The sequence below is a fragment of the Dermacentor silvarum genome, chromosome 10 (genome assembly GCF_013339745.2).
Source record: "Dermacentor silvarum isolate Dsil-2018 chromosome 10, BIME_Dsil_1.4, whole genome shotgun sequence".
In the NCBI taxonomy this organism is placed as follows: Eukaryota; Metazoa; Arthropoda; class Arachnida; order Ixodida; family Ixodidae; genus Dermacentor; species Dermacentor silvarum.
This window is the reverse complement of record NC_051163.1, coordinates 102744547-102757625: the sequence shown is the minus strand read 5'-3', so window position 1 is coordinate 102757625 and position 13079 is coordinate 102744547. Positions and strand designations below refer to the sequence as shown.

The window sequence follows — 13079 nt, the reverse complement described above, 5'->3', positions numbered from 1 at the left end:
CTCAACAGTACTACTTTAATTGTCCGTAGACAGCCATTTTGATGGAGTTTGCAAACCGATGCCCACGGCGGGTGGGATCTCAGCACATAAAAAAATTTGAGCTGTGTAAGCATTGAACATCCCAAGGTGAAATTTCGCGTTCTGGTGAGATTAGACATTTTGGACCATTGATGTCACAAGAAGGGTGTCGCTGAAATGCAGAAATTTGTTTTGTACAGCAGGGCTGAAGTAAATCAGCTGCTATATCATTCCCTGTCGCTGCTTATACTCTATTTAGGATTTTCCCTATACAAAGGTAGCGCGTGGTTTTTCATACGTACTGGCGTTGCAGTCGGCGTGTTCCCCATACTTCAACACCACATACTCGTAAATCATCACGTCAGAAATGCTCAAGTAGACATGACACGCAGCTATGAGAAAGTAAGCGCGCAAACTCGTGGTTAAATTTATGCGACAGTAGCGACGAATTGAATGAGGGAGTTCAGTACCTATTAGAATCCAAAGGGAGCAAAACTGTTTTGGAGTCATTTTCCAGCTATCCAGAGAGTGTTCGAGGCACATTTCATTAGGGTGAGGAATTAAACTTTGTAAGCATCTATTTAAAGATGTGCACCGGGCACTCGAAACGCGTGTACTAGGACTTGACGCGTAGGTTTACGAATTGCGAAAAAATATGATTATCGCTGTAATCAAGCAGAGCACTACTGCTTAAGGACCAAAAAAGAAACAGCGCTTTCGAGGCCGCATGCCGGAACCGGACGGGCAACTGAACGTCTCCGCGAAGGGCGCGAAGTTGGAGACAGCTTTGTTGCAGTCGCCACCCGAAACCGGGTGTTGTTCGAAGCCCGAGCGACTGCACAGGAAGTAGCAGAGTGTCAGAAAGAACAGGCGCCTCTCCCCGAGTCGCTCGCTCATCGGAGTCGCCGAAACGTCGAACGCACTTTCCAGCGACGCGTAGGATATTTCCAGGGCCGGAATTTCCGGAAAGTAGCCGCCCGCCGAGGCTCCTTCCAGGCAGGCTTCGGGATCCCTCAGGGCGTCGCGCCACACGGACGACATCCACGGGTCCTCGGTCAGGGCACCTCGGTAATCCCTTCGCGAACCCTCGCTGTCCAACGCCTTGATCATTTCCCTGGCATACAGAAAACCGAGACCACCGTAGAACATGGCGATGGTTCCGTGGCCGTAGTAGACGGGCCTCGATAGAGACTGCACGGACACCCGCACGCTGTTCCGGAGGTAGTCGTACTCCAGCAGCGGCAATGCGAGGTTCGCAGGCAAGCCGACGTCGAAATTTTCGGCCTGGGCCAGCTGCCGCAGGGCGCGGCGGCTGTTCAACCAAGCTTCGAAAAAGGTGGACGCGTTCGACCAAGCAAAGTTTCGGCACAAGTGCACCAGTCCCGACTCTTTCAGAAGTTCCGGCGCGGGCCACAGCGTTGTCTTCATCCGCTCCAGCTTGACGCGGCCGCGCATCTTTGAGGCCTCGTCGAGCCAAGGCAGGGCGCTCAGTCTTTCGGCCGCCGTGTGGCGTATGCCACGCAGGAGCGCGTCGACGTTGTTCCTCAAGCTCGCCGAGAAGCGAGGGACTGCGTACAGGGAGATGATGAGGACCCTGAATACGACTTCTACGTGGGCGGCGCAGAAGAGCGGCCTGTGAGCGCTGGCGCGCTCTTCGCTCCCGTACCTGGCGACCAGCAGGCGTGGGTCGGCCACCGGAGCAAGCAGCTGTACGAAGAACCAGGCCAGGTGTGACAGCAGCTCCCTCTGGCCGAAGTGCGCGAACACCGAGTCCACCGACTTGAGAAACATTCCGTTGGCAGTCACCAAGAGATCGGTGCCCGCAACGGCTGGCGCCACGTCGAAGTTCTTGCTTATTTCGCTCAGCCACTGTTCGGCGGGGATGCTGGGCGTGTGGTGAGTCGCTTCGCGAAGCGGGAACTGCCACGACCCGGGTGGCGGAATCCGGGCTTTCTCGGCGTTCGCGAGTTCCTGCAGGATGGTGCTTTCGACGTGGGCGACTTTCCTGATGCTATCCATGTCCTGGTAAACGACGTTCTCAGCTGGTGACAGAGCGTCGACGAAGGCCGTATAGTAAGCCACGAAGGCTCCTTTTCCCACGATCTCCTGGTGATGTTTCGCCCAGGAGAGAGTCAAGCCACTGGGCGTCAGCACAACGGCCCGACTATGGCTATCTGGTACGGGGGACAAGTGAGCGCTGAACCAGAGCGGTAGCTGCCAATTGATCGCCAAATCGAACAGGACGGCCAACGGAGCGGTGCTCGGCGAGGCAGGTTCATCGGGCCACGGAATGCCTCGGTCAGCCATGAACTGGTGCAGCTCTCTCACAGCAGTCGCGACGACCTCGTGCGTAGTATTCTCCATGCACTTATAATACAAGGCGGCAGCCTTGTGGCCCGTGGGCAGGCTCCTGCGAACAAGTACATAGGCGTTGTGCGAACAAACACTGTTTTTTGTACTTATGTTGGAAAGTGGCTTGACATATATGAAGTTTTACCGCCTTCATTCGACGCGCGCTTGATGACGGTAATATCAAATAACAACTGCCACTTTGCACATGAATCAAATGCGAATGCCTTTTATCAGGTGTTCTTATATTACTTCATCTTTTGCGTACGCGATTATTTTGTTCTAACCAAACAAGAAGCTTTGATAGCTACTGCTGCTTAAGTAACAAATGTACAGGTCCAGTTCGCATTCAAGGTCATCAATTCGAGTGCATAAATTCTGTGATAATAAAGACCACAGTTGGCCGATAACATATTACAAGCTGTTTTTTTTCTCGTCTCACTGTTTACATCGATCAATCGCATTAACCTGCCAGGAGTTCTAAATTTTGCCTCTACGGCCCTCTGTCGAAGCTAGCTGCAATGTGCCACAAGTTTTTTTCGATGTGTGTGTGTGTGGGGGGGGGGGGGGGGGGAGGGGTGCGCATTTTTCTCAGGGAGGAGGATCAGGAGGGGACAGGTGCCAAGCATTCCGGTGCACAGAAAATTCGGGGGGGGGGGAGGGGGAGAGAATGCGAGAAATTGCTGTCACCGGAGTTAGAAGCGCGAGTGAGCAGCACAACCACCGCCTTTGTGCAACAGTGGGCAGCATACAAAAATATGTGGGCAGCTTGCATAAGTGGTGCAATGCTGAAGTAAACAGTGGAGCTGGTGATTGACCTCGCTTCTTCCAGGTTTTACTAGGCTTGGCTAAGTTTTGCTAGGAAATTCTAAGTGCTGCTAGCTAGGCACGGTATTCCGAATTTTAAAAATTAAATTATGTGGTTGTACGTGCCAAAACCACGATCTGATTATGAGGCACGCCGCAGTGGGTGACTACAGAAATTTGGACCACCTGGGGTTCTTTAACATGGACCTAAATCTAAGTACACGGGTGTTTCGCATTTCGCCCCCATCGAAATGCGGCTGCCGTGGCCGGGATGGTATTCCGAATCGGCTTGCCGGCGACGCGCAGATTCTTGCTTGGCCACGCGAAGCGCTTCCAGATGAGCGGCTTCTTCTTCAGGTGTCCAGATCTTAATTGGTTGTCCCATGTCAAGGCTACATGCACTCGCCACAGAGTCAACGAGAGTTCTGCCGCCGTCGAGGCGGCTCCGAGCTTTATCTCCCCGGCGGCGTCACGGCCAAGCCGCGCCTCCACACTTGCCGGGGCGTGGCTGGTCGAAACCTGCCGAGCCGCCGCCAGAGGCGCTGGCTGCAGTCACGGACACCGCGCGGGTTCGGCGCGAACGCGGGGAAACGCGGACGGGTTGGCAGCAGCTCCACGTGTTGTCTCGTTGGTGCTGCTACAATTCCTCACTCTCTCTCTCTCCCAAACATAGCGCGCGCCGCGCGCATGCTCTCCTTCCCTCTCCTTAACGTCCCATGTCAAGGCAACATGTGCACGGCACGGAGAGAAGGCGAAGCACACGCCACTCCGTGAGGTGGTTGCTAGGCAACGCGCGATGACATTATCGCCAGGCGTAGTTTTTTGTTCGCACTACGCGGCCTAACCAAGAGCCTAAACAGTTCCGCTGTTAAAAAAATATATTCGTCAGGTCAGCCTAACTTCAACAACTTTCATTTATCAGCATGCGCATTTGCGACGCTTAGTTGTAACTTCCCCGCTTTCCCTTAAATTTATCTGATGCTGAGTGCAATATAATCCACACCAGCTCCTTAAGCACAGTAACTCGACGCACTTGCAGGCTGCGCCACAAACGCTTCTGATATGGGTTGCTTTCAATGAACTCCTTGCATGACAACGCTTCAGCGAGCTGCACCATGAATGCCATTGGGTGTGTGCCGCTCTTCAATGATCCTCCCGCCAACTTGGGTCGCTGAGTATGTACCACTGAGTGTGCGGCAAGCGAGGGAACAATTCTGAGCGTTCGCCAGCACCGACGTGCCGCGCTCCTTGTCTCGGAGGCCACGCACGCACTTCTCGGCAGTGCCACTAGATGGCGCAGCGTGTCCAGAAAGAAGCGCGAGAGAGGAGCCCGGTTGACGCATGGCGCGCTTCGCAGCGTTCGCACGTACTGGTGTGCCATGCATTCCGGATGTCACGCGCAGGCTTAGCGCGGTGGCGATAAATTCTCTATCGTGCTTTCTGCTAGCTGTCACTGCTGTCAAAAATAAGACTGCATGATCGTTGTTTTTGCCTCTGGATTTTCCCCTCTGATTCAGTATGACGAAAGAGTTCGTGAAGCTTTTTCAGGATCTCAAGGACGAGCTTAAATCCGAATTGAAGTCATTTAAGGAAGCAATCGATAGGAGCATGGGTACGGAGGAAGGCAGTGTGCGCGCTGAGTGGGCAGAAATGAAACAAAGCATGGAATTTATCAGCAAAAGCTTCGAAGACTCCAACCGTCAGGCAGCAGCTACAGTTGGTGAAAACAGCTCCTTGAAGAAAGAAAACGAAACGCTTCGGCAGACTCAACTTGCTTGAACAGGGCCTGCTTGAATATCAAACGAGTCTTGTAAAAGCGGAACAATACTCGCGAAGCAAAAACCTGGAAATCAAAGGGGTTCTGCAGGAACCACGTGAAAGCCTTCCTGACATCCTGAAAAAGATAGGCGATGCTATAGGTGTGCCCATATCTCATACTGACATTGATTTGTGCCACAGAGCACCCACAAAATACGACAAACAAACCTAATCGTGCAGTTTCAAAGACGCGATAAGCGTGACCAGGTGCTAGAAAAATCACGAAAGAAAAGACTATCCAATGCAACTCTCGGCTTCACTTCATCTTCCCAAGAAGCGCAAGGTGCACGAGAGGACTCGCCCATCTTCATAAATGAGCATCTTTGTCCATTTATGAAAAAGCTGCTCGGAGCGAGCATGGCGCGAAAGCGAGCTTGCGCATGGAAGTACGTGTGGACAAAAAAAAATGGGTCCATTTTCGCGCGCCGCACCGACGCGTCTCCCGTACTGTCAATTCAGCGTGAGAGCGACATTGATAAGATTATTAGCACAGACAGTTGAGAGAGGCTTTTACGCCTAGGTATGCAGACGTCAGCACTCTAGTGAGTCATGGCTGAAAACAGCATTTCCGCAGAAGAACTTGCGCATATCATAAGAATCAAGAAGGCAAGAAAATGGTTGAAACTTTTCCACTTAAATGCAAGGTCTGTCTTGCCAAAACGGGACGACCTACTGCTTCTCTTGGATTCCTGTGGTACTCATTTTGATGTGCTGATGTTTACCGAGACATGGTACAGCGAGGATTCTGAGCATTTTGTGCTCCCGGGTTATAGCCAGTTCTATTTGAATCGACGGGACAGACGTGGCGGTGGTGTGTCATTGCAGATAAATTTTCCAGGTTTCCAATTATTGAACGATTTTACTACGACCACTTTAGACTATGAAATTTTGTGCATTAGAAACGGTAAAAACATGTTTGGCGTTGTGTATAGACCACCAAATGGCAGTATTCCAGCATTTCTTATTTTCCTTAGCAATTTGTTTTCACATGCAAATGAAAATGGATACACGCTAACACTAGGTGGGGATTTCAATATTGATATCTTAAGTGACTCCGGACCTGCTATAAATCTACTGCTGATTTTACAATGCAATGGTTTTCGGAATGAAATAGCATCTCCAACACGAATTACGACTTCGTGCACATCTCTACTAGACATATTTATCACCAACTCTCGTGCCGAAAAACTTATCTCCAAAGTCCTAAGCTCCGATTTGAGCGATCGTTTGCCCATTGTAATAATGATGGAGAGACTGCATTCAATCGAGAAACGAGAAGCTCCAGAAATAGAGTATCGCGATATTTCAACATTCACGTTAGAAAAATTCCTAGAGAACGTCAGGCATGTTGACTGGAGCGAAGTACTGGCGATTACAGATGCAAATGCGTCCTATGATAAATTCCTAGATCTTTTCAAACAGTGCTATTATGCCTCTTTTCCAATAAAAGCTTTTCGTAGGAGTAAAAAATCAAGGAAATCTTGGGTTACTCGACACCTGCGGAAGATGATCAAAATCGAAGACAAAATGTTTCAGGCGTTTCTTCAGTCTCGTGACCGCAGTAAGTTTGTAGAATTTAAGTCATTTAGAAATCAGCTTACCAAGGCAATTAGGAAGTCGAAGGAAGAATACTACAGACGTATTTTTGATAATGATTGCCTGCATAACAGTATGTTCTTTGGAAGAAATTAAATACAATCTTAAACCGAAAGTCGATGTCAAACTGTATTGATCACCTTGTCGCTGATAATATCGTATTTAAAGGAGAAGAACTTGCGAACCGCTTTAATGACTTTTTTGCGCGTATAGGTAACACAGAGAACACTTCTGTATGTGCTGCGTGTATCCCTAGAACTCCACATTCTTTCTTCTTTCAGACTACTTCGATCGCAGAAGTTATAAGGGTTTTCGAAGGCCTTAAGAATAGCCATAGTCGAGATGCCGATGACTTACAAATTAAGCCCATTAAGTATGTGTTAAATGAGATCGCCCCTGTCATTTCGCCTATATTTAATATCGCAATTTCTACTGGCATTTTCCAAATAACATGCAGGTAGCTAAGGTAACCGTAATCCATAAAGGTGGGGATAAAAACACTTTTTCTAACTATCGTCCAGTCTCAACTTTACCTGTTTTCTCGAAAGGGCTTGAAAAGGTGATTAATGCACGAATTGACAGTTTCTGTAGCAAACATAACCTTATAAAAAGTCATCAATTTGGGTTTAGGTAACGTCGTTCTACACAGAGTGCTCTTTTACTGCAAAAAGAAATTACTTTAGGGAACATAGAAAATAAATTGGTGGCACTCGGACTATACTTGGATTTCAGTAAAGCTTTTGACCGTGTGAATCACACCATTTTATTAGATAAAATGGAACGCTATGGATTTAGAGAAGTAGCGCTGGTATTAATTCGTTCATACCTCACGGGTCGATCACAATATACTGAAATAGGCAGATACAAATCGCGCATGACAAAGATAGTATCAGGGGTTCCACAAGGAAGTATTTTGGGGCCTATCCTTTTCCTCTTTTATATCAATGATATAATAAATAAAACTTGCAATAAATAAAAATAAATAAAAAATGCAAATAAAATAAATAAAACTTGCAAATTTGTGATCTACGCAGATGATTGCTCTGTGTTTTTTGCGAGAAAAGATATAGTGCCCGTTACTGTCGAGGCAGATGCGTTTTGTTCTAGAGCAAATGAATGATGCAAGACAAATTGTTTGACACTGAATGAATCGAAAACAAAGTGTGTGTTGTTTCGTGCGTTAGGAACATTGGTTAAGGTACCTGATTCCCTTATGCTTGGCCCGTTCAATGTTTCAATTGAAAAATGTGTAAGAACACTTGGCATTATATTTAATGAACCTGGAACTAGCACATTCAGTCATTATTGCTTAAATTAAGCAAAACAGTGGGCATAATGAATAGGTGCCGACAAGATCTCCCGGTGGCAATTAGAAGATTGCTTTATGATGCCCTGTTTAGTTCTTATTTGTGTTATTGTGTGCTAGTTTGGAGTAACACTACAGCTGAGAATCTACGCAAACTCGTTTTAGTACAAAAAAGTGCAGTCCGCGCGGTATCAAGTGCTTCTTATTTAGAACACATCGCGCCTCTTTTTGAAACACATAAAATCCTTAATGTAGGAGATATGTACACTTACACTCTACTGTGTTCATATAAGAAAGCAGTTCAGGCCAGATTAGATGCTTTTCTCGATATTGCACAACTTGAGCACACCCCGACAGCGTATTTTTTTCGCTATCAACCACCATGGCACGTTCGTTTTTCGCGCAGACAGTATGGCCGGCAGAGCATTCGGCATACATTGCCAACGACATTAAATCACTATGACACACTGAGTATTGACATCACAACGTTAACGATGAAAGACATAAGAAGTTTATTCACGCAATAAAAATATTACTAAAAAAATCTTTTTGTGTGTGTGTCTAGCCATTGTATTATGTATGCATATTATGAGTACTTAGCCTTTCTATTTCATTTTTACTTCCTACATGTCCTTAGAGATGCGTGTTTGATTGTAATGTAATCTTGGATTCATTGTATGTCTGGTACAATGCTTTTTATGAATGTTTAGAAATGCTAAATGTGTTTCGTCTCCATTGCTGATGGGTGGCTGGAGCCCAGTCAAGCTGCAGTGTAGCAGCTTTTTCTTCGGCCACCATTTTCGCCTTGTAAAGTTGCGAAATAAAAGTTGCTTTGATTGATTGATTGATTGATTGATTGAAAGCGCGATGGAGGAGTGCTCGCTGCAGTACAGGCCTCATGCAAAACCTCCGTGCCTCATACTTAACTCATTTAAAAGGTGACAATACGTTGTGTCGTTATAGACGAGGCAACGTAAAGTTTGCCCACGCGGCACCAGCGCCGACTACTCCCCTGGCGGACGGATGGAAGTGTCGAAGGTCGCCGCCGGACCAGCGCGCGCCCGTGTTCTCTACGACGCGAGCGCTCGCGTGCGTTGTTTTCGCGACGGTGAGCGCGACCTCATCAACCAGGAAATGTGGTACGCAATACTGCTGTGTTGTTGATTGCCACAAGCGCCTCGAAAGGTCGAAAGCCACCCGTGAAGTCCTACAGAATTTTGGGGAGGTGGTACGAGGAGGACAGACGACAAGCGTGGATAACTGCAGTGCGCCGAGTCAAGTGAGTCACGTACTTTCGCATTCGCGTGCGATATCACGGCCGCTCGATAAAAACGCAATAGTAATGTGCCTGTATTTAGCGCATGGCCGTTTGTTTAGACGTGTCGCGTAGTTGAATCGTACAGTGAAATCCACCTTGTTAGCTTAGCGGTAAATGCATACGTGTAGCGCCGCTAAGCTCGACGACGCGACCTCGATTCCCGGCCACGGCGGCCGCATTTCGATGGGGGCGAAATGCAAGAATACAGTTCTTACCATGTACTTTGATTTTTGTGCACGTTAAAGAACCCCCGGTGGTCAAATTTATTCCTGAGACCATCCATTACAGCGTGCCTCATAATGATATTGTGCTTTTGGCACGTAAAACCTACGAATTTAATTGATTGTACTGTTCGTTCACTCGCGATCGGCAAAGACTGGCTCAAGATAATTATATCCTTTTTCCAAACGCTGCAACTTAAATTCCTAGTTGTACAGGCAACAAATAGGGCCGCACGTTACTTGTCTTTTGTGTGGTGGCAATCCGTATTTAATGCAAGCTGCGGTCATCGCATGCGTCGGTAAGCGGCAGATCGCAAAGCAGCTGCCCGAGACGCGCGCGTTATGTTTGTTGCTTGGCCATGCTTTCTGGGTTCACAATATCCAAGCATGTTTTAAAGTAACTGCCATCTTGCCCATTCTTCATGCTTCACTCTTCCTGCCAAGAATCTTCGTTTCGTGTAGTAGCCGGCCATCGGTGTGAGCTTACTTTAGCTGCGGCGGGTCATTCGCCCGACGAGAAACTAGATTTGCTTTGATGAGGCATGTATCGCTAATTCTTGCGCTCGTGCTGCTGGTCCCAAGGTAATCGCTGGTTACCGTGATCTGGGTTCATTTCGCGGAGCAGTTTGTACGAGTGATTTCTCGTGACCAGTGAAAAGATACCTTGCTCAATAATGCAATGAGTTCCCATGACTCTAACATCTGCATTGAATAAGGCAGGATATACATTAAATATTTATACAGCATGATATAAGGCATTATGCACATAGGTAGTACTTACATCGTTAATTAATTTTATTGGCTTATTGGTGCCTAATGCATCTGTTCTTTCTGTTCCGACAGTGCTGATGCCACTGCCTGGGAGCCAAAATGAGAGCAGCCGTGCGTGCGCGCCCAGCGACCAACGAAACCAACCGCAATCGTCACCGTCTCTGCACATCTCTGCAAGCATGCATGACCGCTTTGTGACTGCATCATAGAGAAATAAAAGTGACTAAATTACTGAACTCAGTGTGTACCTGTAACTCGATGTCGTATACAATCTTGTTGGACACCTCCGACGCGCACTTGGCTTTCACTGTCACATCACCACCCACAATTTGTTCAACACCACACACGTGTGGAAGCAGACGCTCCCTTTTCTTGAGGTTCGCCGCCACGAAAAAAAGCTGTTGGCGTCGGCAACCGTCTTGAAACCGCAGTGCAGTCTTTGCATCGCTGTTCAGCAAGCAGGCGATCTGCCGCCGTCGAAAACGGAGCGCCGTGAGCACGAGCAGCGAAGGAAAGCGCGGGCGAAACAATGTAAACAAAGCGGAGACTGCACCACGGCGCGACCGCGCTGCTTGAAATTTCCACATTGGGGGCGCTGTCTGGAGGCGCAGCAGCGCCTTCTGGCGATCGTTTTCTCGTCTATATTAAGGCGGAAAAGCCTTAGATGTCTATGTTGACGGTGCCCTTGGCGGTGACCTTGCAGAGACCTTGATGAAACTGTGCCGTGACGAAAAAGGGCCGACGCAGCAAAGAGTAAAAACACGTTTAAAAATGCTCGGATTGGCATCACATTCCTCTGGGAGGTTCCTGTAAACAAAGCAAATTAGTGGCTTTGAAATGAAAATTTGATAAATTGTGGTCTGAGTGGGAATCGAACCCGGGGCTCCGCGGTGCGAGATGATCGCGCTTGCCTGAAGCCACGACTGCTCCACGGTTGTGGCTCACTAAAGGTGTGCCTCGTGCGTGCCCGATTGCACACGTCACGTGGTGCGTGAGTGAGTATAACTTTATTAGGGTCCAGTGCATACGCGGAGGTTGCCCCGCGCCAACCGGCTACTCCCACGTGGGGACCGGCATGCAGGTCTAGCCTACCGGCCCTGTCGCGGGCGCGCTGGACAGCCAGGATTTGGTCTTGGAGGTTTGTGCTGTGCAGAAGCGCATCCCACTCGGTCTTGCTGTAAGTCGGGCCGAGCGACCCGCACTCCTAGAGCATATGTGCTAACGTAGCGGTCTGCACCCGCAAGCGGTGCAGGCGGCGTCAGGGAATTTGTGTGGATAGATTTCATTTAAATATGCCAATGACGGATACGAATGGATTTGGAGTAAGCGCAGTGAGACTGCCTGTGCTCTGTTTAGTTTTGAGCGTGAGGGTGTGAAAACCCTCCTCGCTATGTAGTAATTTTTGGTAATCTCGTTGTGTGTGGTTGGAGTATCTTTATGGTCCTGCGTCGTCATCGGCGCTGTAGCCGTCGCCCATCTCTACAACAGCGCGGTCGGTGAGCGCGTGCGCTGCTGCGTGGGCCGACTCGTTGGGGTTCAGGGCGACGCCCTTTACTCAGCCGACGTGCGCGGGAAACCAGTAAATGATGTAAGGGACGATCCCATCGATGGTGTTCAAGATGCTGGCCGCTTGTATTGATATGCGGCCCGTTTGAAAGGCTCTGGCTGCCGCCTTTTGAGTCGCTGTACACCTCTCCACACTGACCATCTAGCAGAGCGAGTGCGATGGTCACTTGTTCGGCCACCTGCGGGTTTGTTGTGCGTACTGTGGTGCAGTTCGTAGTCGAGCCAGTCTGGTCGATGACCACCGCCGTGAACTTATTGCAGTCTCGATATGCCGCAGCGTCGACGAAGCTTGCCCTTGTACAACCCATTCCAAGTTGCTTGAGTAGTGCCGTCGCTATCGCCCGACGCCATCCCTCGTTGTGCACAGGGTGAACGTTGCGCGGTATGGGAGCAACGGTGACGTCTTCTTGTACATTTTTGGATATACTCTCGCTGTTTGTTTCCCACTGCATCGGGTTGAACCCCAATTCGGCAAGTATGTGTCGACCGGTCGTCGTGGTGGACAATCTGGCAAGCTCAGAGCGTCCCTGCGCTTTCGCTATCTCGGCCGCTGAGTTGTGCGCACCAAGCTTGAGTAGATTCTTGGTGTGTGTGCGTACGGGAAGCCCCAATGCTTTCTTGACAATCTTCCTGATAATAACGTTGAGCTTGTCCAATGCCCACCAGAGCCAATTGTGCATGGCGACGGTGTAGACAACGTGGCAGAGCACGAAGGCATTGATGAGCCTTAGCTTTTTTTTTTTCCTGGGGCCCCGGTGTCTCCTGGAGATCCTTTTGACGAGCCGAAAAGCGTTGTCTGTCTTGGCGACTATCTCGCGCAGAGCGGTGCCGTTGCCCCCTTTTGTTTCTATGAACATGGCGAGGACCCTTATGGTGTCGACCCTCAGAATTTCCTTTCCGTCTGTGGTGTAAAGATGTATGTAACTTTCTTCCACGGTTTTCCGTCCCTTGGGTCGGGAGCCCCATGCCTTCCTGAAGAGTAGAAGCTCCGACTTGGTGGATGAGCATCTGAGTCCCGTTGGGCGCAAGTACGATTCCACCTCAACGATTGCCTCCTGCATCTTGTACCCGGCCTTCGCTGCCTCCAACGCACCAGAGCGTGATGTCGTCACGCGATCACAGAGACGCACTAGTGCCACTGCTCAGCGTTCGTCGTCGTATTCTTCCACAGCTGGCTCCGATGCCACTGACATGTACGTAGCGGCCGTGCCACTGATCATGCCAGCGTTCCCATACTGCCCCTCGCGCTCGTGCCACTGCTCGCGCGTTCGTCGTCTCCTTCCACAGCTGGCAGGCTTTCGCCTTCACA

At 49.3% G+C, this 13079-nt stretch overlaps 1 protein-coding gene across 1 annotated transcript; it reads right to left on the bottom strand.

Moving 5' to 3' along the window:
- Window positions 1–708: 708 nt before the first annotated feature.
- On the bottom strand, window positions 709–12831 carry LOC125941080 (endothelin-converting enzyme 1-like). Its single transcript, XM_049658010.1, has 2 exons — window positions 12434–12831; window positions 709–2428 (listed from the first exon to the last, which is right to left on the bottom strand). The coding sequence occupies exons 1-2, from the start codon at window positions 12829–12831 to the stop codon at window positions 709–711; spliced, it is 2118 nt and encodes a 705-aa protein (XP_049513967.1).
- Between the last annotated feature and the right edge of the window lie 248 nt (window positions 12832–13079).